This window comes from Pantherophis guttatus, chromosome 5 (assembly GCF_059756535.1).
Source record: "Pantherophis guttatus breed Tessera chromosome 5, ASM5975653v1, whole genome shotgun sequence".
Classification (NCBI taxonomy): Eukaryota; Metazoa; Chordata; class Lepidosauria; order Squamata; family Colubridae; genus Pantherophis; species Pantherophis guttatus.
The window spans coordinates 48,543,769-48,571,441 of NC_142067.1; the positions used below are offsets into that span (position 1 = coordinate 48,543,769).

Here is a 27,673-nt window from a genome sequence, read left to right on the forward strand (position 1 = left end):
CTGGTGTACATTTTATTAAATAAATAAACTCATTAAAATTATTTATATTTTAATGACACTTGTAAGAAGGCAGTATTTAATATGGCACTCACTACATCGCTGCCAGATTGAGCACTTGCTATCTTCAGTCTCTCCTGATGTCTCTTGAGCTACTTTCCTTGGCCATTATTTTCTTTCTTTGACATGTCAAGCAGCAGCAGCAGCAGGGTAGAGCCCATGAGATGAAAGGTTGCAGATTTGTTGCTAATTTAGATGCAGCTCTGTTGTAAAGAGGTTTCAAAGTCACATGAAACAAGCACAGTTACTTAGTTTATACAGATACAGACAGAGAGTAGTAGAACTCATTTAATTAGCATTTTAGATACAAGAGTAGAAACAGTGAGACTGGTGCAGTGCTGGGTTTCAAAAATTTTTACAACTGATTCTGTGGGCATGGTTTGGTGGGCGTGGCATGGGAAAAATACTGTAAAATCTCAATTCCCTTCCCAATCCAGGGGAAAGTTACTGCAAAATCTCCATTTTCTCCCAATCAGCTGGGACTCAGGAGGCAGAGAATAGATGGTGGTGGGGCCAGTCAGAATTTTACTACCGGTTCTCCGAACTACTCAAAATTTCCACTACCAGTTCTCCAGAACATGCTGAAACCCATCTCTGGACTGATGGAATTTGATCCCACCATAGGTACAAGGTCAGATGGGTGACTTTCCACCAGCTATTCTTTCTCAGTCTTAGGAAAAAGACAAGGGAAAACCATTTATGGAATGGAATGGAATGGAATGGAATGGAATGGAATGGAATGGAATGGAATGGAATGGAATGGAATGGAATGAAGTGATAGTGCTAGCAGTGTGTTAGGTCCTGTTTTTATAGATGGCAGAACTGGGAAGTACTTCATGAATATTCAACCAGACTGGAATAGACAAAGTGACAAAGATTTAAGTAACAAAACAGCAAAAATCCAAAACAATGAACCATATATCTAACCAAAGATATCAGTCATGTGTTTGCCATTATAGTCAGTTGTCCTGTGAAAAATAATACAGTTGTAGTCTCATGATTTTAGTTGCTCTTCTCTGAACTTTTTCCAAAGTCTCAACATCTTTTTTGTAGTATGGTGACCAAAATTGGTTGCAGTATTCCAGGTGTGGTCTTACTAGGGTTTTATAAAGTGTTACTAATACTTCACATGAGCTTGATTTATACAACCCAGTAGCTTTTTTGGCAGCTGCTGCACACTGCTGGCTCATTTTCAAGTGATAATCCACTAAGACTCCAAGGTCCCTCTCACAGTCTTTGAGCCAGGTCTCGTCTAATCTGTACTTATACCTTTGATTTTTCCTGCCTAAATGTAAAACTTTGCTTTTACTAAACAAAAACTACCTACATTGGCAATTGGCTCTACAAAAGCCAATTCAAAGTAGCCAGAGAAGGCAGTTTTTACCAACTGGAGAAGAAAGTTCATGGTGAAGCAGCCTAAAAGACCTGAAGAGATCCCAACTTTGATGACTCAGCAAGTCCATTGTCAATTAAACTTTTAGTGTTGATAGAAGAGGAGAAATATTAGTTGAAACTGGAACAACTAACAAAGCCTTGAGCTAACTCAGCTGTGGGCAGGGTATAAGGAAAAGGCATCATCATTAGGATGTGGCATAAAAATGATTGTTGGTGTAGGAATGCATGATAACAAGCCATTTAATTGGGTCATGCGATTGTTTCATCTAAAGGAAATTAAACAGGCCAAATGAAGAAGAATTAAACTTGAATTTGCCAGCCCAATGGAAGAAAGGAGATTTAGAGTTATTGTCTGTACCTGTATTTGTCTGTAAGAATGTATGCACTTTCTCACAGAATGCGTGCATATCAGCTATACCCACTTATGCATCTTGGTTTGCTTGAATGATTCTACAAATGTGAAGATTTCTTCTCAAGCATAAATCAGAAGTTAATGTAAAATATTTTAGCTTTTGTGTCTCTAGAGCATGATCTCTAGAACATGCTCTTTGGAGGCATATAAAATCTCTTGCTTGCATAATTATTTCTGTACAGATGCATATGCACAACTTAACTAACAACCAGTTGTGGATATGGTATAATTTGAGGACATTAAAGGAACACAAGTATAAATAATATTGTTTTTTAAGTTGTAGCTAATGATATTCCCTTGATATCTGAAAATGCCTATTGTACAGGGAGAAGGCAAATCATTAATCCAAATGTGATTAGAAGTTGGAACCATAAATTAAATCAGATATTAAATTTGAATAAGATGTATGCAATTCACATAAACTTTCATGCATGATAGCTCTACCCTCAATATTCTTAATTGCACTTCCCTCCCTAAGCTCCCCAAGTTTCTCTAGTTCAAACTCACGACCTGCTGGCTGGATGCATCAGACACTGGCCATGCCCATGCCCAGTTTAGCGATGGGAGAAAAGTCCCGATACATCATGTGATGCTGCCATGATGACGTGAGTTTGACACCCCTGCTCTAGATGTTTGAAGCAATCTTCAATTTGTTTTCAGATGTTGAAATTTAAACTTCACTTTCAGTTAATCAGAAGCAACTAGGAATTAACTAAAGCCTTCAGTGATCATAGGCATGACCTTCTCTTTGCTATTCATATGATATGTGCATTTTAGATGGTAATAATAATTACTGTAAATCTTAAACCAAACAAAATAATTCAAAATTGTGAGTCATAATGCTAATGTGACTTATACCTTGAACTGTTGATGATTTACCAGGTCTTGCAAATGTAAAACATTTTACAGCAGGTGGGGGGCAGTATAAGTTTGGGAGTAGGAGGTCTTTGTCTTCTTTCTATTTTTTTGATATAAAATTACATTCTATTTATTTCATCTTTTTGTGAATTTTTCATGCAACCTACAGAAAGTTCTAATGGGTCTGTTTAATTAAATGAACACAAAATATTTCAGACAATTTTCTTTATTCTTGCTGGCTAGTGAAATTGATCTGAGCAAAAATGGCTGGAAGATGTGATTGTAAAAAATCTGGTATTATTTTCTGCTGGATGGTTTGCATGTTAGTATGTCTTTGGGGAATATTACTGTAATGAAGAGGGTGAAAAGTACAAGTCTGGGAAAGAAGTATCAAGGAGTTGTAATACTGAATTACAAAGCTGAAGAACGTTTTCTAGAACAATGAAACTACACTGTTCATGTGCAATGTTGCTGTGTCTTTTAGTTTGGAGTTTTGTTGATAATTATGTTTTCCCTCCATCAGTACTATGATCTATACCGTTTTTCAAATATAATTACGTACAAATAAACATTTGCCAGTGCTGAAAGGGAATATATGTAGGTAAAAATACTTTAAAAATACTTGTATTTATTTATCTATTTAATTAATTTATTGATTGTTTGACTGGATCTATCTCAGTTGTTCTGGGAAATTAACAGGTAGACAAAATATTAATTGATTCATGAACCACTCTATTGGCCACTGAGTGAAATTTTTTTCAAGTATCTTTTTAAAATATAATATGTGGTGCAGTAGCTCAGTGGCTAAAATACTGGGCTTCTCAGCTGGAAAGCCAGTAGCCAGGTTTGAGGCCCAAGCTCCATGTGATGGGATGAGCTCCCATCCTCACCACAGCTTGAAAGTATACAAATGCAAGTAGATAAAGTGCTATTACTTTTACACTTCAGTGGAAAGATAACAGCACTCCATGATGTCATGCTGGCCACATGACCATGGAAATGTCTCTGGCAGTGCTGACTCAATGGCCTTGAAATGGAGATGAGCACCACACCCTATAGTCAGCAATGACTAGTGGAGTAAAATCCACAGGGACTCCTTTACCTTACTTTTTTTTTAAAAAAAATGTACTAGTTTTACTAGGCATTGAGGCCAACTTTTAATACACTTCTTTTTAATATTGGGATTCCTAATGACTTTATCATGAATATTGTTGCTAATGAGAAGATTGGCATACTATTTTTAGACATCTAATGTTTTACAGCAGTTTATACCCTGTATCACTTCACCTGATTGAATTTTCAATAAACTATGTAAGTAGACTTGGTTGTTATTTAGAATTCTCTCAATGAACACAGATATGCAAGATTCATTAGGTTCATATGAAGAACCTCATTAATGCTCTTTAAACTATCAAATAGCTAATGAAAAAATATCAAAGAGTTAGAGAAGCGTAGGTAATAATTTATTTCAAGTACTTGAAATTGCATAATATAATATTCAGCATGAGATACCACATCAACTGTTCATCAGGTTTCTTTGAATACAAATTAATCTTTGAAAATGTAATTTTCTCAATATTTTCATGTTTTTTAAAGCAGCATGTAGCTAATTTCTTATTGATTTCTAATTTCTATGTTACACTAGATTTAAGATTTTTCTCTCTGATATATAATATAGTGATTTAAAATTAATGGGATTATGGCTTTTTAATACTCATATTTTTTGTGGATTGTTATGCACTATATTTATTTTATATAATTAAGAATGAAACCCTTGCATCATTCTTTTCACCATAGAAACATCTGTATACTCCATGGGTTGAATGAACTCTATTTGACTTCTAGTTTAGTCCCATCAGAGATAAACTAAGCTTACTTGATGTAAAGGATAATTCAGGTTGCATATCGGACTGAATTTAATATAGTTGTATAATGATCTACAGTTTAATTATATTGATTAAAATCATTAGACACAATCACTGCTAAAGCTAGTCATATTGATTCAATTTATACTTACACATTTCAACACACATATGTAATAGAAAGACTAATAAATACAACACTGAACACAAACTATTCATGATAAAACAGTTCAAACTTTTCTTTTTCTTAATTACTTATTGAACTTAATGCCAAATCATTAAAATATAACAAACAAGCCTTATTATCTTGGGACGCTGGAGAATGATGTTTCCTAAATATAAGCAGAAAAATTAAATAGTTTCCATAGAGAGTTAAGTCTTGACCTGGCAAATATAAAGGACACTTGCACAATTATTAATTTGATTGGGTGTGTTGCAGGGGTGGCATTCACTTACCTTTGCTACCGGTTCGCAAATGTGAGTGTGCATGTGTGCCTCCTCCTGGTGTATTGGTGAGGTCAAGTTCTAGGGCTACTGTTTTATAGGGTTACTAGGAATCTTTCTTATCTCTGTACTTCTATGAACCCTAGGAAACAGTATCAGGTGAAATATCATGTGTATGCTAATGAATATATGTATACATATATTCATTAGCATGTATATATCACCTGATCAAGCAAATAATGCTGTTTAAGTTCCTTCTCAGTATTTATAAGTGGGATAGAAGGGTTCTGGATGGGATGAATAAGCTTCACCTTCATTCATAAAAAAGCTTCACTGAAACCTAATGAGATCCATTGGCTATGAGTTTTAGGTTCTCCTCTTCCCTAATCCTGAGCACCTTCCATATATTTTTCTGGATAGTGTGACACTCCTCCAGGCAGAACCTATTCACAGGTTGAGAGTTTTTCCAGATTCTAAGCTACTTCTAAAAGAGTAGCTGATAGCCATAGACAGAAGGTCCTTTTTAGAATTGTGTACCAACTGTACCTGTACCTGGATGTATAGGCATTGCTCATAGTCACTCATGTTTAGTCATCCATCATTTGAAATTTTGCAATGAGATCTTTATGGGGCTGCCTTTGGATAAACTGGTTCCAAATGCAGCAGTATGGATAATTATGATCATATCTCAGTGTTCTGCATATACAGCTTCCAATAGGTTTCTGGGTAAATTCAAGGTACTGGATACTACCAGAAACAGCACATTATTTATAGGACGCCCTGTCTCTGCTTGTCCCATTAGATTCAATAGAGCTGGCATGCCAGAGGTCTCTATTACCAATCAATATTATCTGATAGAACACAGGAAGTCCCCTTCCTGTTATAACATATGCTCTATGGAACACCTGACCCCCAACATTCAGATAATCCTGACTCTCTTGAGATTTTATAGACATTTTCATGTATTTATTCTATTTGTGTAGCTGCCAACTCAACCAAGTGACTCTAGGTGGCTTTTGGCTGCCTTGCAAGCATTGGCCACTGTGATGGGTGAGTCCATCTTTAAGGAGAGTTGCAGTAATTAATTGCAGGATAACTACTGTTTAATAGTTAATTCCTTATTGTGTACCCAGGTGATTATTATTTGGTGGTGGAGAGTTGTTTTTAATCCTGTAAACTGCCCATACTCACATAAGATGGACAGCTGTATATGAAGAAATTACATAAATAAACTAGTGTGTGATAGCCTTACCACATGCACCAGATAAGAAACACAATCCAATGAGTTAATTTAATTTAATTTTATTTTAGGTTACATTACAGAATCATGCAAGTCTTACAATACAGTTCTCCTCCTGTCTCCTTTACAGCCTGAGAATTATGATCTCTTCTGAGCCTCTTGTCTCACCTTTTTTTTTCCTTTAGCTTATGGCACGTGTTAGCCAGGGATCACCGAGGTGGCTGGCTGCCTCTGTGAAAGGATTTTTTTTGGGTGGTGCTATCTTAACTGTGGGACGCCTGATTGCCAGTAGGCTCCTTTCCTGTCCCTATGTGGTTTATACGCTCACAGGAATTGAGCTGGTCTCAGCGGAGCGCAGGCTCAGTGTCTTACGACATGAGCCGCCACAGTCCCTTGTCTCTTACTATCCATGGACAATGCTGTCTCTTATCTGACCATTTCTTGTGAAATTTCTGGATCCATTCATCCAAGGTCATTCACACGTGCCATTACATGTGTGAATATGATTTATTGTTAATCAATTGTGGCGGTGGAGTCTTTGAAGTTACTGATACTTCTCACAGCAAAGTGGGTTAGAATAGGGTTATTTTTTTGAGTTGCAATTTTTTATTAGTTTATCAAAATATAAAATACAAAGAAAAATGAAAATAGTGGGAAAGTAGGGAGAGAAAAAGAAAACAGATAAAAGTGTAGGGAAAAAAGAGGGGGAAATCATTGGTTTCTGACTCTTCTTAGCGTAGTAAAATTATAATATGTAATAATATATACTAGCCATTTCTATAACAGTAAACCTATTAACAGGAAAACCCAAAATCAAAGTTTCATTTATTTTCCCACCTCAAGCACAAAATCCAAAATCAGTTTCCTGGTAGAAACAATGTTGCCTGTATTCTTTTCTTTGATTAGAGCAGTCAATTTAGTCAACCCTGCTAACTCTTCCAGTTTTTCCAGCCAGTCATCCATTGTGGGAATTAAAATATATTTCCATTTTTGTGCATAGAGCAATCTTGCTGCTCTCAGCATATGTAACAACAAAGTTCCATCTCCCCGCCCCCCCCCCCCAATTCTTTGTCTATCAAGCCTAAAAGAACAGTGGTTGAAATAGCTGAATTAACTTGTTGTCTTTTATTTTTTATTTGATGTATACCCTTTCTTTATTTTTCCAATTCCATGTGACCGTGACATGCATGATGTTCTCATTACTTAACCATGTTAAGTAGTTTGGCTGACGGAATGAAAAACCCAAAGCCACCAAGTAGGCCTTTTTGCTTAAGAGAAGCTGAAAAATTTTGGTCTCTGAATTTTTAATTTAGTACCTTAACAACTGCACCGAATTGGCTCTCAATTGTTGGAATTCAACAATTTGTAATAATTATGAAAAAAAAAGAATATAAGCCATTTATACAGGCACATATTTAGTGAATATATACCAATAATTTATTGGTATATATTATTGGTAATGTATGCCTTTCTGGCAATGTAATTTACTTGGTTTGTATCTTCAATATTTTGTGCATCTGTATTAATAATTCTTCAATGATCATATTCTACTGAATTTAAGATTAATAAAAGTTACTCAAGATTGATTTTTATAATGTTCATTTTAAGTTAAAATGTATTTAACTTTGTGTGCATTTTTCTATTTTTTTCTTAATTTCTAATTTACTTATTAAAGTGGGCTACCTTAAATTTATTACTTTATGTCTTACAGCACTTCAAGTGTCAATTTCTCTCAGCAAGGTAGAAGTCAGTGTGGGTGTATCAAAATTCTTCACCTGTACAGGTATAATACATTTTAATTTTTGTATCAGCTTCATGATTAACATAATTATTAATATTAACTAGAAAAGTTATGGTACATTCTAGTGGCTTCTTTAAATATTTCATTAAAAGTATTAGATATTGTGTTATTTTTTAGAAGTAAAAAATAATAAAATGAATTAAAACTTTTAAATCAAGAGTATGATAATGGACCAGGAAATTATCCTTCAAAAATCAAAATGAAATGAAGCTATATTTAAGCATTTTGAAATAGTACTATTTGAATAGGTTATTGTGAGTTTTTTTATATTTGTGAAGGATTTTTTTTTTGAAGCAAATTTTTTGTACTATATATCTTTGCCATTGTATATTAACCTAGCACAACACTAACTAGATAGCAATAGTCAATGAACCAGCAGGACAGTTTTCCATTTGTAGTAATCATGCTGAAAATTCAACATGAAGAACAGCATGAATTGAGAACACAAAAAAATACAATAATATTCAGCATTCCAATGAAATCAATTCAATCCTTCTGTACTGAAATTCTAACAAACCAACATAGTCTTTTGCATTTACGATTTACAACCTGTGATGCTGAGTTGCATTAGAAATACTTGCGTAGTGCACACATTACATTCTGAATGCTTTGTATGTGTCTTAATGGTTATTTTCTTGTAAAATAAAACACAATATAGAACATAATACACACACACCACTTCCTCAGAAATTTAAATTACTATTTTGTTTAAATTTAAACAAAATAGTAAACATACCTCTCTACTAGGCAGGCAGTCATTTATATTTGCATTGGCCAGTAATTACTGTTTCTATACAGTTGATGTAAGTGAGCTAATTAATGCTGGATTCAAAGAATAAGATCAGGAATTAACTCTTGAACTGGCACATTAGCAGAGATATAGAAAAATGAGTCAGGACATCCAGGCTTATATAGTATGCAACCACTATATTGCCTCCCCCTCTTCCAACATTGTTTGGTATGCAAAAGATGAACTCCAGGCAATAATTTTCAGGTCTGGTCATACATCAGTATATATAAAGATTGACGTAATGGTGGAGTATCACACACTGCTAATTCTGTGAGGACTGAACACTAAGAACCTAACATGTGTCTAACATTTAATATTCAATCATTTGAATTCCTATTTGAATAATACCAAGCAATTTGCTTGACTGAGGGAAAAGGAGAAGAGGTTTATCAGGTATTTAGTAATTAATGTTTGCTGGACTGAACAAAAGATTGTCAATAAGGTTAATAGCCTTAACACCTTATCAGCCCTGTTGCTTAACTGATAAGAGGAATTGTCAAGGAAGATAGTTTGAGACTTTGTCTACCAAATCTCTTTGTGGTGTTGTTGTGTTATCCTGGTCTAGGAGTCAACAGTTCAAATAGAAAGTGGCTAGAGAAGAATTTTATCCACTCTATTTTTATAGATCTTTGGGAAAGATTTAACATCACAGTCACCTAGGAGCAGAGATCACAGAAGTGGTTTTCTGAGGGTACCTGGGCTCTCTTCTGTGGTAGGCCCCATTTACAAGCATTTAGATTTTTCTGACAAGTAGTTACTAGGATATATAAAAATGCTAGCTTTAGAAATATTTAGCAAAATCATGGATTTAAACTTTGGATAGATTAGAATCTTATCAAAAACAGCAGCATCTCCATCCTCCTGCCTGTCTTAACAATCATGTCTTCTTCTTGACAAGGCACCATACATAGCAGTTTGGAAAAAGTAGAATAGTTGTTCTTACTAAGAAAATACAGTCCTGGGTGGGTGGGTGGGAAACTTGCTTGTTGCTAAGAATTATCTATTTGCTGAGCAGTCCAGTCCTCTTCCCCTGACATTGCACAGCTTTCCTTCATTGGACTGGATCTCTCCATAATCGTTAAGGAAGAAAAGTACTGACAATAATCTCTTTATCCTTGGAAAGACAGGCTAGCTAGCACAAAAGAGCTGTTTCTTCAGTTTCAAGAAGCATAAACTCAATATGAGGTCAATCTGCAGAGCCTCTGCAGTCCTCAAGAGTCCAATTTTTCCTGCAGATCACCCAAGGTCTTTTCTGAAAAAAGAATTGTAAGCAAAATGTGGCAGAACATGGCTTTCTCTGAAGTCAATAAATTAATCATGAAAAAGAAAGGTTTGAATTTGCATATCTCCTCATCTAAATCAATTTCCAAATGTGGTATATAAGACATAATATTATGTTTTTATTAAGTTGATTTTTTAAAAAATACTTTTTGGTATGGTTTTTGTTTTTTTAAAAAAAGATGTTTAATTTAATTAAAATACTATGTTTACATTTAAGTATCTTTTGAGCATTTGTTATATTCATTCTTTATTTTTTCGTGTAGTAATTGGTGAACCTGAGAGTATAGATTGGTATAATCCACAAGGAGAAAAGATCATTTCTAATCAGAGAGTGGTGGTGCAGAAAGAAGGTGTAAGATCACGATTAACCATTTACAATGCCAATGTGGAAGATGCGGGAATATACAGGTGTCAAGCAACTGATTCTTCAGGATTTAGTCAAGAAGCTACGGTTGTTTTGGAAATTTACCGTAAGTAAATGCGCTATCAGGCTTTGTCTTTCTTCTTATGGTGTTGGAAATGTTGATAGAAATCTCTGTAAATTTAATTACAAAGTATATATTAAAGTGTGGTACTATTTCTTCTAGTAAACTAGTAACTACAGGCCTAAAATATACTGTATAGACAATACAGTACAAGCTGTAAATATCCAGATAACCAATAGACAGTAACTGTCTCTATCTCACCCAGATCTTTGCTATACAAGTATGGTAACTATTATATACATAGGAGAGTCTTTAACAAAGTTCATTATTTCAAGTACATCAATGCCAACACACTTATGTTACTTACGTTAGCATAGTATAACATAATGATAACTCAGCTTCCTTGGAAAGAAACTAAGAAAATTGAAAAATGTTAATAATAGTTTTGGTTATCCCCCATCTATGAAAGCTGTTCTGTGTGCATACATCCATAACTATGGACTTTAAATACTTGATAAATTCAAGAAAGATTTTCTGAATTAAATTTATACATGACCTTTTTTTGCTAACAAATGGTGGTCAAGGTGACTCATTATAAATGATTTAACTGTTTTGAAATTCTTAACAAATTAAAGAATAACCTATTCCTATAAATATATTTCTTTTCTTTTCTTTTTTTCTTTAGAAAAGCTCACATTCCAGGATGTCCCATCACCTCAAGAATTTGTACAGGGAGAAGATGTACAAGTCAATTGCCATGTTATCAGTTCACCTGCACCTATTGTCAGCTGGTTATATCAAAATGAGGAAGTCTCAAATATTGCTGACAGTTAGTATTTTGGTAACTCTTTAAATTATATGTTTTGTTACATATTCAGATTGTTTACACTTAATAATCTTCATTACTTAAGACAATATTGTGTGGAATTGACATGGCTACTACAATTCAGGTGGAACAACAGCTGATGACCTCTTTCTATTGGCCCACAATAGAAAGTGTCCTCACATACTGCATTACAGTATGGTACGCTGGTTTAACTGCTGAGGACAGGAAGGCACTACAGAGAGTGATCAATTCAGCACAAGAAACCATTGGTTGCCCTCTAACACTACTGGATGACATTGCCAGGTCTCGCTGCTTTAGCAGACTAAGAAAGAGATGATTCACACCCTGGTCAGTATCTCTTCGCACTTCTACCATTGGGCAGAAGACATCGAAACATAGCCAGCCGAACAAATAGGTTTAAAAATAGTTTCTATCCTTGGCCTGTCAGACTCTTAAACACAACCACAATCACTTCACGCACACGCGGAAACGTATGACTAGTTTTTCTTTTTTTCCCTCTAATTACTTGCATAGGGATTATTTTTTATATTATTTGTTATTTGTATTTTTTGTCATGGATTGTACCAGTGAGGCTAAAACCAATTTCGTTGTATACATGATGTACAATGACAATAAAGGCTATACTATACTAACTGACTTCACTGTGGAAAATCTACTTCACTGTGGAAAATCTACCACGGGTTTAGGAAAGAAATGATCTGGTAATTTAAATGGAAATTCACCATTAGAAGAAATTTGACATAAATCTAAGATTAAAATATCACATTTGTTTTGTTAACTTCCACCCACACCCCATAGAACTGTGAATGCAAAAATACAAGTAAACAAACTATAATAAACATTTATTTATAATGTGTCATTAAATAGTTGTAAAGCTAGCTGGAAGTATCTAAACAGAATTGGCTGGCAATAGAAAGATAATACAAGTGCTGTTGACAAAGTATTGGGAACAGAGGGGTTGGAACTTGGAAGAAACCTGTATGAACTACTAAATTATTGCCAAGAAAATACATGAATTTGTTTACTAAATCAGGTTGAACATAGGAGACGTACAGTATTTATCTTTATTTAAGTTTTTTTAAAAAATGAATTATAACACTTGTTATAAAATAATCTTCAGGTTGGTTCCTATCTACTCCTACCTGTTAAGTAACTATGGCTGTTTCTTGTAGAATGCTAATATGCATTCTTTTGGTTTTTTGGTTGACAGGAAAATATATTGGCATAATCGTTAACACTAATGACTGAGCTGTTATTGCTTCATTATAGTTCTGTTTTTATAGCTTTACTGTAAGAAAGTAAAATAGAAATCTACCTAACATCACTAGCTGGTGTGTGTGTGTTTGGGTGTATTTTCTCCTTAAAGTATGATGGGACAAGTTTCTATTGCCTAATGATTGATTGTATTTGATGTGGGTTAACTGGTGTTCCAGAAGATTGATCTGTTTCCAAAAGTAACTTGAGTGGTTACTTTACACCTTTCCTTTATCTCTTGGTAGGTAAAGGGGTTATGAAGAGCCATGAATTTATCCTGTTTTATCCAGTGGTGAAATGTAAAGTTAGTTACTACCAGTTCTGTGGGCGTGGCTTGGTGGTGGGGTAATGTGACTGGGTGGGCGTGGCCAACTTTTTTTTTCTTTTAAAAGCCTTTTTTGTACAACCACTTCGGCTGAAGAGGTTGTAAAAAAAATGCTTTTAAAAGGCTCTGACTATCCCAGCTGAGTTGCCTGATCAGCTGAGGCTTTTGTTTTCTTTTAAAAGCTTTTTTTTTTTTTTTGCTTTTAAAAGAAAAAAAAAGCCTCTGACAATCAGGCAACTCGGCTGGAATTGTCAGAGCCTTTTAAAAGCATTTTTTACAACCTCTTTGGCCAAAGAGGTTGTAGAAAAAATGCTTTTAAAAGGCTCTGACGATCCTAGGTGAGCCACGCAATCATCAGAGGCCTTTTAAAAAAATTTTAAAAGCATTTTTTCGACCGAAGAAAAAATGCTTTTAAAAGTGTAAAAAAAAAGTCTCTGATGATCGCGTGGCTCAGCTGGGCATGGGGGGCCAGGGATTTTTGCTACCGCTTTTCCAAACCACCCACCACCATTGCTACCGGATCGGGCGATCCGGTCCGAACTGGGAGCATTTCACCCCTGGTTCTATCTCATTTCCACGTGCTTTGTCTCTGCCTGCCAGTAACCCATTTGTACAAACCCAGCTGCAGACTACTGGCAAAACCCGGGTCTTTCTCTTGGTTTAAAATTATTTTCCATGCAAGGTGCTAGTTCTGTATGTAATTGTATATATTCTTTTCAAAGTACTGCTATTTTTTAAAAAGTCTAATACTGTTTCAGAAGAACACAAACACTGGGTGTGTTTACTAGTTCAGAATGCAATGGTGTGACAGTGAAGTTACCCATGCTGAACAAGCTGTACTCTTTGACAGTTTATATAGGCTATGATCTATACAATAATACATGACATACAGCCTAGTTATTTGAGGAACTGCCTATCTCCCATGGTATTTGCAAGCTGATGTGAATTGATAAGGTTGTTCAGAATAACAGCATTGGAAGGGACTGTGTAGGTCTTCTAGTCCAACCCCCTGTTTAGGCAGGAAACCCTATACCTTTTCAGACAAATGGTTGTTCAATCTCTTCTTAAAAATTTCCAGTGATTAATTTTTCTAGCTATCAGGAAATTTCTCCTTAGTTTTAGGTTGTAACTCTCCTTGATTAGTTTCCATCCATTGCTTCTTGTCCTGCCTTCAGGTGCTTTGGACAATAAGATGACTCCCTGGTCTTTGTGGTAGCCCCTCAAATACTGGAACACTGCTACCATGTTCCACTTCATTTTTTTTAATCAAATGGTATATCATTTGATTAAAAAAGGGCACTCCCTTTGCAACCCCTTTCTCTGTAATGAAGTTTCTTCTGAGACAAGGGTGATTCATAATCTGATGTTAATCCAGAGGGCCTTAAAGGCCAGTTGGTTCTTTGCTAGGTAGCTGGAGCCCCTTGTTGGTTGTATTTGCATGTCTTATGCTGCTGGCTATGTTCATCATCTATTGTTTATTTAATTTTTTTCAATTTATCTTGTATGTTTAGCCTTTTTGTGAATTTCCTAGAATTGGTTTGGAGTCCAATGGCAGTTAATGAATAATAAATTAGTGAAAATCCTGTTATATAATGCCTGATTGGTACTTCACAAATTGCTAATCAGGCATCATTAAAGTAGACGTCTATGCACAAAGTCATATATCCGGCATCTCTTGATGTTTAAGCCAAAGAAGACCTGTAGGCTGTGCCCAACAACCAGAGGAAAGAAGATAAATTCAGGAAATGGCCAGTAGCATCCAGACACATTGAAGTCTTTGATCATGTCATCAGTAACACTGTTAATAAGGCAAAGGCAATGTATAAGGTTTCTCCAGAAAGATTTGTTAGAAAGAAAAGAAAACATTAAAAGTGTTTTTTTTTCAATCATTAGTGTTTTGTGGTTGAGATGAAAGCATCTTGAAGGTTTATCCTTTGTCAATAGATAGCACAGGTATTCCTGTGCCACTTTCAAGGATGGGAAGATGAGCCTGTAAAAATACAACATAAATAATATTTTGGGAAAAAACAGGAAAGTTTACTTTATTTTTTACTTTGACATTTTTTATCATTTGATTTTATATGAACGATATCTCAGTCATAGCTTTAGGATGCTTTTAGCACTTTATGTGCTGAATGCAAACAAGACACAAATTGCATACTTCTCAGTCTGAAATGAGTAATATCCAAGGCTTTGTGTCTTTTCATTGCTTCATGTCTTTAATTCAAGAATCGTTATCACCCAGCAGTGTGGATTTCTTTACTAAAGTGAATACAAGTAGTATTGCATAGATTTATTAGAAAACCAAGATGTAGGAAATGAAAAATACAGAATTAAGCTTTCAGGATTACATCTTTTGTGAAAATCTTTGCTGATAATACTTTAATAGTATTAAAGTGGAAGTATTTAAATATGCCAAAAGTTATATTCACTAATTGCCATTATTTATGGCTAATAGTTTTCCTATATGTTTTCCAGATAGATTTGCCATGTTGCCAAACAACAATCTTCAAATTCTTAAAATTAATAAAAGTGATGAAGGAATATACAGATGTGAAGGAAGAGTTGAAGCTAGAGGAGAAATTGACTTTCGGGATATCATTGTAATTGTAAATGGTAAGATTTAAATTATATTTTTTCTTTATGTAAGAAATATAATTTATATTTTTGATATTGTGGCATTTTAGAGTAAGGTAAATTAATTTTAAGGGAAAAGTATAATAGTCACTAGTTCAGCATTGCGTATGTGCAATGCAGACAACTTATAGCACTAGTTTATCATTCCAAGATAATTATATGTGATTTACTTTTATAAATGTGACCTCTAACTTTGGTATCATCATAACATAGGCCAAAAATCATTCTTAGTTTTTATATGTGCATGTTCTAATAATGTAGATGATCTGGATAATATAAAGATTATTTTGTTCCAAAATTTATCCTGAGAGGAAAAGAAATGTAAATACAAGAGACAAAGGGTTATAAATTTTGTATGCATTACTCAATAGCTAGCCTTGCTATGTAGAATCTATGAGATCTAAAAGGATATTCAAATGTTATAAGAAATGTTTGAAAAGATGGATATGGCTAACATTTTCCTTTTGTTTTTATTGGTTTGCTTTCTTCATGAAAACAAACTGTTTCTTTGCTGGAAATTAAAGAGATTAGTAAATTCTTTAAGGTTTTTAATGTGAACTAATTTGTCTATTCAGAATCATTGAGTTGGATTCAATCTTGCTTCTTAAGAATGGAAGGACATTCCATTCTTTTCATTTACAGAAGTTCACAGTGTTCCTATACTGTTTTAGGAGACTGTAGAATGAAATAAAAGTCAGCTAAAAATGCTGCAACATTAGTGGTAATTTACCACTAATTTTACCAATTACCAATTTTATTGGATTTACAGTAGCTCAGAATTATAGTGACTCAAGAGAATTTGGAAAAAAACAACAACAACCCAAAGTTAAATTTTTTTATGCTGCCTGTTTTATTAAAAGGAGGCCAACTAAATTATGCTTTTATGGTTGGTTACATTTTGTTATAACCATTACATTATAGTTGTCACTTACCAATACATTGATAAAACCAAACCAAACATTATATTCAAGACTTTAAAAAATGCCTCCCCCCCAATGCCCTCCCCTCCCATATTTTCATTTTTGCAATATATGAGATGATGAACAGGAGACAAGAAAACAAATTAGAAAAAAAGTACAGAAAAAATTAACAAATGTAGCATAATGTAATTCATAGTATAATTAGAAATTGTGAATTTGTTGCTACATTGCTCCAAAATGTTAACAGCAGTAAAAGGTAATTTGTGATTGAATTGGTTTTCCTTGATACCTGTGTAGTGATTTTCCAACTTTAAAAAGAAGATGAATTTCTAAATTAAGGAAACTGACAACACAATTATTCAATTTTTATAGGTTTGTTGTTAAAAGAATGATTCCTTTGTGTCAGAGGGAAAACCCCCACAAATAATATATGGGAAAAAAGTAAAATCTAGAATGTTTCTAAATAAAAGTACATATAACAATTTATAATACCAGTGAGTACAGAAATAGAGTCCAGGTAACAGAAACAGCTGGACACAGTGTTAGAAATTCTGTTTACCACACCTCACAGAACAAACAAAAAGTACAGTCACCATGTAGTTTACTGCTCAACTACATTATTATTATTATTATTATTTATTATTTATTAGATTTCTATACCGCCCTACTCCCGAAGGACTCAGGGCGGTGCACAGCCAAACAATAAAAACACATACAATACAAAATTTAAAAAATAGAATAAAATCAAATTAAATAATTTTGGCCCCGACAAATTTAAAACCCCAAACTTTTAAAACCAATTTAAAATTGAATATATAAATACTAAAAAATATTTAAAATTTTAAAAATCTTTTATAAAAGAGGGGGAAAATTAGGCCAGGCCGGCCTGGTGAAATAGTAAGGTCTTTAAGGCGCGGCGGAAGGTGCGCAGATCCGGGATCCTCCGTATCTCTGGGGGGAGCTCGTTCCAGATAGTAGGTGCCCCCACAGAGAAGGCTCTCCCCCTGGGGGCCGCCAGTCGGCATTGTTTGGCTGACGGCACCCGGAGGAGCCCCTTTCTATGGGAGCGTACCGGCCGGTGGGAGGCTATTGGTGGTAGTAGGCGGTCCCGCAAGTACCCGGGTCCTAAGCCATGGAGCGCTTTAAAGGTGGTAACCAAAACCTTGAAGCGCACCCGGAAGACCACCGGGAGCCAGTGCAGCTCGCGCAGGAGAGGTGTTACATGGGAACGCCATGTCGCTCCCATTACCACCCGCGCGGCCGCACTCTGCGCCAGTTGGAGCCTCCGGGTGCTCCTCAAGGGGAGCCCCATGTAGAGAGCGTTGCAATAGTCCAGGCGGGAGGTGACAAGGGCATGAGTGACCGTGCGTAAAGAGTCCCGATCCAGAAAGGGACGCAACTGGCGAATCAGGCGAACCTGATGAAAAATCCTCCCGGTCACGGCCGTCAAGTGCTCTTCTAAAGACAGCCGTGAGTCCAGGAGGACGCCCAAGTTGCGAGCCCTCTCCGTGGGGGCCAATGATTCGCCCCCAATAGTCAGTGATGGCGTCAACTGACTATATCGGGACGTCGGAAACCACAGCCACTCAGTCTTGGATGGGTTGAGCCTGAGCCTGTTCCTCCCCTACATTACTGTAATGTAATGTAATTATATTAATTAGAGAGCCAATTAATACTTACTCAAACAAAGCTATAAGCAGTTAAAAGACAAAATTTAACCATAAAAAATATGAGAGAGGTTTTGCTGTTAACATTCCTACAAAAGCTTATCTGTGAGTACCTCATTAGAGGCATAAGTACAGATGGTAGGCAGCATGTAATGTTTTCCTGAAAATCATTGCTCAAGAAAAATCCCTTGTTCTTCTTTAGACGAAAGCAATCCAATGCTGAGATAGCATCTCAAATCCCTTAAGTGGATTCCAGGAGACTAAATCTTCAGCAGAAGCCTTTGTAATGATTAATATTCAGTTATTTTGATGCCTTAAATGGTTTCAGAATTGCTAGGCTGGTTCATTCTCTACCCCAAGGGTAGAGCTTTCTCTGTGAGCACCCCCACCCTTTGGAATCAATTTCCCTTGGGGCTCCGGTTGGCCCCTGACCTTCACACCTTCCGCCGTGAATTGAAAACCTGGCTATTTATGTCCCCCAGCCTGGACTGATGGGGTAGTATATTTTAAAATTTTTAAAACTTTTCATATTTTTGTGTATATTTGTTGATTTTAACAGTTACTTGGTCGATTGTTGTTGTGAGCCACCCTGAGTCCTTGGAGATAGGGCGGCATACAAATTTTATAAATAATAATAATAATAATAATAATAATAATAATAATAATAATAATTCTCAGTGTCCCACATACACACACATTCAACTCTCTTTCTTAACAGAACACTTTCTTTTTCTGTAAAGTTGGGAGTTTGGGATTCATATAAATAAAATAAAGTGAGATAGGTAAGCTAACATAAAGCAAAAGGTACATAAAATCATGGCCAAGTACCAACCAGAACAAGTATAACAGAGCTTGGCAACAGGACTTCTGCTTGGACTCCATCTTGGGGGAGAGGGCAGATCCCAATATCATGTGCACAACCATGTACAAACTGCACTCTTCTTTCCCTCCACCCCCCTTCATCATCTCCTCCTCCTTTATTGTAAGAGGAAGGAGAGCAATATTAATGTCTGATGTTTTCATCTATTTTATCTTTAAATACAAACCTAAGTATTCCAGTGCTATATGGCAATGCTGGTTTTTTTTTTAAATGTCAGCTTCATATTTCAGAGCTTTGGAAGCAGGTATTATCATATACAGTACATATAAATATTATTAATATCTCCTTACCACTCATTGTGCTGACAGTTCTCTTAACTAATATCTCTCCTGACAACAATCTCACCTGAAAATTCTAGAACACAGCACAAACCAGCTTCCCTAGATTCATTGACAGCAGTGTAACTTTTTGTCTCTAAGGAAGTAGATGGTATTTTATTATTTGATTGGAATAAGAATTTATCTCCACACATCCTAATTTAGTGGCATTCCCAAGGCTTTTAGATATTAATTTCTGGAAACAATATTTCACATGGTTTTGAGGAATACACCGGATACTCATTTACACAAGTGGGATTTCAGTTGAGATTTGGTTGTTTATTTACAAAAGTATTAGCCTTGAATATTTGTATATCTTGCACAAATCCTTCCTTTGATGTTCCTTTTTCAAATCAATCACATCCATACACCTCAGATAACAGATTTGTGAAACAGCTCTTGTTTCTTGTTAATTTGAATGGCTTTTTAGTGAAATAAAAACTCATAAGAAACAAACATGAAAATGAAATAGTTAAAACTGAAATAAAAACAGATGGAATATATATATATATATATATATGTATATATATATATATATATATATATATATATGTATGTGTATATATATATATATATATATATATATATATATATATATATATATATATATATATATATATATATATATATATATATATATATATATATATATTCAGACTAGATTAGTATTCCTGATGATAAATAAAGAAATATGAACAACTGTATTAAATATTCAAGATGTCTGCAAGGATGTTTATAATGTTCAGGTAATATAGTCTTTATTACTCAAGCACATGCCAAAGTATGACTGAAAGGATGGTGATAAAGGCTACCATTTGATTCCTCCTGAGTGAAGGTTATTCTCATGTGTTTAACTATGGCATTATAATGCTTACATTTTCATTACAAATGCTAGAATCTATTGACTTAATATTTAATATTGATTAATCTTTTAATACTGCTAGGCACATTTCATTTAAAATACTGGCAATTTGAAAACTGTTTAAAATTACTTAATGTTTGAGTTACTTCCCATATGAGGCATTTATATGAATCAGATTATCTTTTCTCTACATTGTCTCCACCATTAGTGATGGAATAAAATGTGGTTATATTAGAAGATTTGGTTCTGTGCTTAGAACAGTATGGTGGGATATGGTGACAATATAGTGTCATATTAGGGTTTTTTCCCGCAGTGAGTTACTTTCCAGATAAGTTGGGGCTGCTTTTTGTAACATGTCTAAGTATTTTTTCTCAATATAAATTCCTTCAGTATAAATAGTATAAATACAGTATGTTATCTGTTGATCCTCATAGGCAATATTACAGATACAGCTATTTTTATAATGCTGAAAATTCTGTGTCAAACATATATGAAACATTAGGTTATACAAATGTTGTACAATATCTTAGGCAGATTACTAATCGCTCCCCCCAGAAAACCACAAACCGAAGTCCTCAAATACTTTGAGAATACTAATACAAATTATTGTCTCGCCTCAATTTCTGAGATCAACTTGCTCAAAGTTATTTATTTGCTTGGAAACAAAAAGAGAATCTTTTATAGTACCTGAGTGGTGTATGGAAGGTTCACCCTAATATTATAGGGGTTTTTTGTTTTTGTTTTCTTTCAATTTTTTTTTGTTTCCTCCAATTTTTTTATATTTTATATTTATATTTTATAATTTATTTTATTTATTTTACCTTTATTTTATTTATTTCTATAGTATCCATCTCTATCAATGACTCTGGGCAGCTTACCATTCATATATGTGTGTGTGTGTGTTTGTGTGTGTGTGTGTGTGTCTTCTTAAGTTTTCGCGGGTGTGCATATGCAAAAAATTAAAATCTCGGGTGTTTTCCCACATCATTATAAATAAGTTGGTTAAAATATTTAAAATCCTGGTTAAAATCCCAGCTTAAAATCTTCTAAAATGCTCGTAAGGATTTTAAATATTTTAACCAATTTATTTATAATGACGTGGGAAAACACCCAAGGTTTTAATTTTTTGCATATATATATGTGTGTGTGTGTGTGTGTGTGTGTGTGTGTGTGTGTGTGTGTGTGTGTGTGTGTGTGTATAGTTAATATTTCGGGTTTCTTCCCGTGTAATTGTGGATATATCCCTAAAAGGATATATATATCCACAATTACACGGGAAGAAACCCGAAATATTAACTATACACACATACATACCCGTGAAAACTTACATAAACAAATATATATATATATATATATAGGTCTTTGGTTATTCGGGTCTTCTCCCACGTAAAATTGGAAGTGTCTTGGCGACGTTTCGACGAAATCTCATTCGTCATCTTCAGGCTGGTGTTCTCGGCTTCGTGCTTCCAGGAGCAATGTGAGATCGCAGCTGTCTCTTCCTTTTAACTGCTAGTGGGGGTGTGAGCTGATTGGGTGGGAACTTGGCTGTGTTCTGATTGGGCGGAGGTGTGTTCTGATTGGTTAGGGGCTTGGCTGTGCTCTGATTGGATGGGGGGTTGGTTGTGCTCTGATTGGATGGGGGTGTGTTCTGTTTGGGTGGGGGCTTGGTGGGGCTCAGCTTAGTCTGAGTTGCAGGGGGATTTGAGCTGGTGAGCTGCATTGTTGTTGTTTGGCTTCATGTTTGTGGCCGTGCGAGCTCTTCATGGTGGGTGTCAGTCTGCTTCATGTATGGATTGGAGGGGTTTAAAGTGGCTAATGATGCAGCTGCGGTCTGGCTTCTGGTCCTTGGTCGTGGCTCATTATCAGTGTGGGTTTGAGTCTGCTTTCTGCGTGGATGTGTGGTGGTGACATCCTGTGTGGCTCTCGTGAGTGTGGGTCTGGTGTCATTCGTCGTGTTAGAGACTCGTTTGTCAATAAGGGTGGGTTTCCAAATGGCTGGTAGGCGGGAGGTATCATCTCATTTGTTCATGCTGTGTGGGCGTTTTTCTATCTCGATGGCTTCTCTGATTATTCTGTTGTTAAAGTGTTCAGTTTTGGTGATAGTTCTGGTCTTTTTAAAGTCAATATCATGTCCTATGGCTTTAAGGTGTTGGACCAGGGAAGAAGTTGGTTCCTCTTTTCTGACTGAGTTCTTGTGTTCTTCTATGCGTGCACTTATTCGCCAAAACTGAACACCTTAACAACAGAATAATCAGAGAAGCCATCGAGATAGAAAAACGCCCACACAGCATGAACAAATGAGACGATACCTCCCGCCTACCAGCCATTTGGGAACCCGCCCTTATTGACAAACGAGTCCCTAACACGACGAATGACACCAGACCCACACTCACGAGAGCCACACAGGATGTCACCACCACACATCCACGCAGAAAGCAGACTCAAACCCACACTGATAATGAGCCACGACCAAGGACCAGAAGCCAGACCGCAGCTGCATCATTAGCCACTTTAAACCCCTCCAATCCATACATGAAGCAGACTGACACCCACCATGAAGAGCTCGCACGGCCACATACACGAAGCCAAACAACAACAATGCAGCTCACCAGCTCAAATCCCCCTGCAACTCAGACTAAGCTGAGCCCCACCAAGCCCCCACCCAAACAGAACACACCCCCAGCCAATCAGAGCACAACCAACCCCCCATCCAATCAGAGCACAGCCAAGCCCCTAACCAATCAGAACACACCTCCGCCCAATCAGAACACAGCCAAGTTCCCACCCAATCAGCTCACACCCCCACTAGCAGTTAAAAGGAAGAGACAGCTGCAATCTCACATTGCTCCTGGAAGCACGAAGCCGAGAACACCAGCCTGAAGATGACGAATGAGATTTCGTCGAAACGTCGCCAAGACACTTCCAATTTTACGTGGGAGAAGACCCGAATAACCAAAGACCTACATACAAACACCCGCGAAAACCTGAGAAAACAAATATATATATATATATATATATATTTATATACATATATATATATATATATATATATATATGTATATATAAAATTAAATTACAACTAAAATATTTTTAAATTTTTAAATAAATTTTAAAATTTATTTAAAATTTTTAAAATTTTAAAATAATAAAAACATCAAAAATAAATATACATAGCAGCAGAGATACTTGGCCAGTTAGCAGTAAAGCCAGGAAATTAAGCCCTTGCCAGATTCAGCACCTCAGCCCCATTCAGTCTCAGGAATATAGCAAGGTTTACATTACATTACAAGAGGCTAAGAGGTTTGGGGCATTCTATTCTTTGGAGGGATAATGTTCCATAGAACAGGAACCACTGCAAAAAAACCCGCCCATCTTCTAGCCCCTGGCAACCAACATTCTTCGACTGATGAGATCTATAGTATAACTAGGTTGAGTTGGATGTGTAGAAACTGTTGGAAAAAGTTGATCCTTTGGTAATCTATTCCCAAGCCATGAAGGCCTTTAAAGATGACAATCAGCACCTTTAATTGCTCTCTCTCTCTCTCTCTCTCTCTCTCTCTCTCTCACACACACACACACACACACACACACACACACACACACACACACAGAGAGAGAGAGAGAGAGAGAGAGAGAGAGAGAGAGAGAGAGAGAGAGAGAGAGAGAGAAATATACCAGAGAGAAAGAGAGAGAAATATACCAGTAAGCAATACAGCTCATGCAGAAGTGATGTTACAGGTGCCATATATCTAATGCAATTTACTACTTGGTAGCCACGTTTTTCACCAGTTGAAACTTAATACTCTTTAGATGTATTTGTTGGATGTGAATGCTAGGAATTCACATTAGCCAAATAAAGAGGGTTTTTTTTTCTGGACAAGGAGTCTGTTTCGTGATTTGGTGAAGCCTAAGTCAGAACACTGGGTCTGTCTGAGGTAGTGGAATCCCATCCAGAACTAAAGATGGAAGAACCTTATGTTTGGAAGGTTCAAATAATCACAACCAGTCCATCTTGCTAGGGTTGAGTTGGTTGAGTTGACTTGTTTCATCCAGTCCCCAATAGCCTCCAAACACTGGGATAGGAATTTGTAGGAACATATACCCCCAGTTTTGTGAATCATACCAATGATTCAACATTGTTGGAAGTTGCGTGCATGTGTAGGAGAGAGAGAGAGAGAGAGACAGAGACACAGAGAGAGAGAGACTACGAGAAAAAATTCATCTACTTCTGAAGGATTGCTAATCCTTGTTTTAAGTTTTAATAGTCTTAAGAAGGCAATATTAGAGTTATTTTTTAAAAAAATGAATTGCACACAGATATGACATTATTATTTTTTTCAAATAATAATTACTGTAAGAATTTTGAGTACTAACCCAGCCTCAAAAATGGAGAAAATCTATAAAATAAAAAATAAACCAGTTCAGAAAAGAACATTTTGACTTTCATATTTAAAACTGTTACAAAATATTGCTAACTAATGTATTATAAATTTCAACTTACATGTCTTCAAAATTATTTTTTATGAAAAATAATATTTATGCTTATGTTTTCTAGGAACATTAGTTGCATTAGAAATTCTCAGCTAAATAAGACTGAAAACAAGACTATTAGCTGCTAATTTGCTTTATTTTGATATCAGTGAAACAAAATATAGTCAAAAGTTTTAAAGAATATAAATGATACATCTTTATTTCTCTTCCGCAATGTTTCAGATTCCATGTTGAAACAATTATAGACAGATAATTTGTAGAAGAGCAGGCAGAACTGGGGTGCAGAATTAAGCATATCATTAGCTAAAAGTTGTTACATTGCCACATACCCCTTGAATTCCGTTAACTCTTATCTGGTGCCAATTTAGTATTGAACTTTTGTTTACTAGATTTTTGTATATAGGTTTGAGCAATAAATAAAACCAACTGAATCTTGTCTGATCCTTTTTGCCTGATATGATTTGAGAGAAAAAAGAAATTTGCTTTCAATGTCTAAAAAAATTGTCTGTATTGTAAAAACTGAATGCTTTATGTTTGTCCAGTTCCTCCAACCATTACTTTGCTTCAGAAGTCCTTTAATGCTACAGCAGATCGTGGAGAGGCCGTTACTTTGTTCTGTAAAGCTAGTGGTTCTCCTGAACCCGAAATCAACTGGTACAGGTAAGTTTCACAAGCAGAGATTTTTAAAATAAAATCGGTTTTGGAATTACTAAATAAGAAATAACTAATTAGGGCAGTGGTGAAATCCAAATATTTTTACTACTAGTGCTGTGGGCGTGCTTGGTGGGTGTGGTAGGGGAAGGATACTGCAAAATCTCCATTCCCACCCCACTCCAGGAGGAAGGATATTGCAAAATCTCCATTCCCACCCCACTCTGTGGCCAGCCAGAGGTAGTATTTGCCGGTTTTCCGAACTACTCAAAATTTCCGTTAATGGTTCTCCAGAACCTGTCAGAACCTGATGGATTTCAGCCCTGAATTAGGAAAATTTTTCAGTCAATATGGATTTAAAAAAAAAAAAAAAGTATGCTGATTGAGCAGGTTTTTGTTCCCAACCTGAATTCAGTTCTGAATGGATGACTTTCCTAAATATTTTATTTTGAAACAGGTTCTGTTTAAGCCATTAAATTACCATGCATACTGGCTAAGTGCTGTAAGCACACCAAAAGGATGCAAAATGAAAAATGTCAGTTTACTTATACTATGAATATACTAGCATAATATATGATGTGTCATGGTGAAGAAAGACTCAAAGTTGAAAACAAGTATTCCCAGAAACTATTCCAGTATTCTTCTTTTTAATCATATTATGATACCACAGTTTATAATATTAAAGATAATAACAATTGCTATTTTTATATCAAAACAGAATTTTTACAGTGCAGAAAGGAAATTTCACTAAAATATGTTCTACATTTGAACAATTACACAGTATAATATAGGAAATAACTTGGGAAATCTATATATGCTGCTAATCCCAGGAGGGATACTGGTTCTATGGACATGGGGCCGAGGAGGCGGAATATGGCTATCCTCACCCTTGAGCTTTCTATCAAAGTCTCCATGGATTGGCCTGGTGAGAGATGGCCACCCTGGAACTTTCGGGGTCGAATGATATGCACCTCCTTATCCACTGTCGTGAGAGGACAGTGGAGCTTGGCAGCCTGACCATGGACTGGAATTTTCCCTACGCTTATAACATCAGTGGTCCCCCACCCTTGGACTGTTTCCCCTGATAGCTATATGTACTCGGTGTCGGAACTCCTCGCCCTGCGAGATTCTCCCCTCTCGCAGATTTGGCCCCCCACATTATCGAGGGCCTATCTCGATGACGGACTTTGGAGTCCGGAGAGATGGCATGGAGCAAGAAAGAATTTATGGGGCTTTTTAGGGAATTTTTTAAAGATTTTAAGGGGTTCTGGGGGAGGGGGTTGTAATTATTCTTTTAAAGATATTGGGAAGACGACTAGGGCGGATTGGGGGGGAAATCCACCAGGGTCAGAGCCGTGCCCGGCACAGGGTAATGATTCGGGGGGCACCGGACGAGGGATTGGGAAAGGGATGGGGGACGATATCTATGAGGGCTATACCATCGGCACAGTGAATGGGAGGGGCAGATATGGCGGGAGCAGGGGACCACATCAGGTGCTGGGGGCTCACACTTGCTGTCTGAGAGCAATTGCTTGCCCCGGTCCCCAAGGCTGTGCTCGGACACTAGGTGGCTTAGATACTCAGGAGCTGGGCCTTCGGCTGATGCTGTGCAATGCCAGGTCCGTGGTCAATAAGGCCCCCCTCATCCACGATCTTATACAAGAGGGAGGAGCGGACCTGGCGGGTATTACGGAGACCTGGTTGGGCCCGGAGGGTGGCGTCCCTCTGGTTGAAATGTGCCCACCAGGCTTCAGAGCATTCCATCAGCCGAGGGCTCAGGGGAGGGGCGGGGGGGTGGCGGTTATTATTAACGAGGATCTGGGTCCGAGGGAGACCGCTGTGCCTCAGATAGCCGGATGTGAGTCCCTCCTTGTGAGGTGGGGCCGTGGGGTTCAGATGGGCTTGTTGCTTACGTACCTGGCTCCCTGCCGCGTGGCAACAGCCCTACCTGAGCTACTCGACGTGATAGCCACGGTGGCAGTAGATACACCCAGGCTTCTAGTCATGGGTGATTTCAACTTGCCATCCGTCGGTGAAGCGTCTGAGGTGGCTCGGGAGTTCATGGCTTCCATGACGGCCATGGACCTGACCCAGTTAGTTCATGGCCCTACTCACAGGGGAGGTCACACTCTGGATCTGATTTTTGTCTCTGGCCAGTGGTTGAGTGGTCTTGTTATAGGGGATATAGACATGGAACCCTTGTCATGGTCTGACCACTCACTCCTTCGCCTAGATCTTCGAACCGCGACCCCTCGCC

General features: G+C 36.6%; 1 protein-coding gene and 1 long non-coding RNA gene across 5 annotated transcripts in view; one reads left to right on the forward strand and one right to left on the reverse strand.

Annotated features, from left to right (window-relative positions):
- NCAM2 (neural cell adhesion molecule 2) overlaps nucleotides 1–27,673 on the forward strand; it is a 196,892-nt gene that overhangs the window by 61,760 nt on the left and 107,459 nt on the right. For all 4 annotated transcript variants that reach the window (XM_034426183.3, XM_034426266.3, XM_034426347.3 and 1 more), the window contains exons 2-6: nucleotides 7,980–8,051; nucleotides 10,404–10,610; nucleotides 11,251–11,394; nucleotides 15,470–15,607; nucleotides 25,308–25,425. In XM_034426183.3, coding sequence (XP_034282074.2) covers nucleotides 7,980–8,051; nucleotides 10,404–10,610; nucleotides 11,251–11,394; nucleotides 15,470–15,607; nucleotides 25,308–25,425 — 679 coding nt within the window. The remainder of the gene's footprint in view (nucleotides 1–7,979; nucleotides 8,052–10,403; nucleotides 10,611–11,250; nucleotides 11,395–15,469; nucleotides 15,608–25,307; nucleotides 25,426–27,673) is intronic.
- LOC117670901 (uncharacterized) lies at nucleotides 183–19,429 on the reverse strand. The gene is made up of 3 exons (XR_004592724.2): nucleotides 19,386–19,429; nucleotides 10,610–10,675; nucleotides 183–260 (listed from the first exon to the last, which is right to left on the reverse strand). It is a non-coding gene; the product is annotated as an uncharacterized LOC117670901 (long non-coding RNA).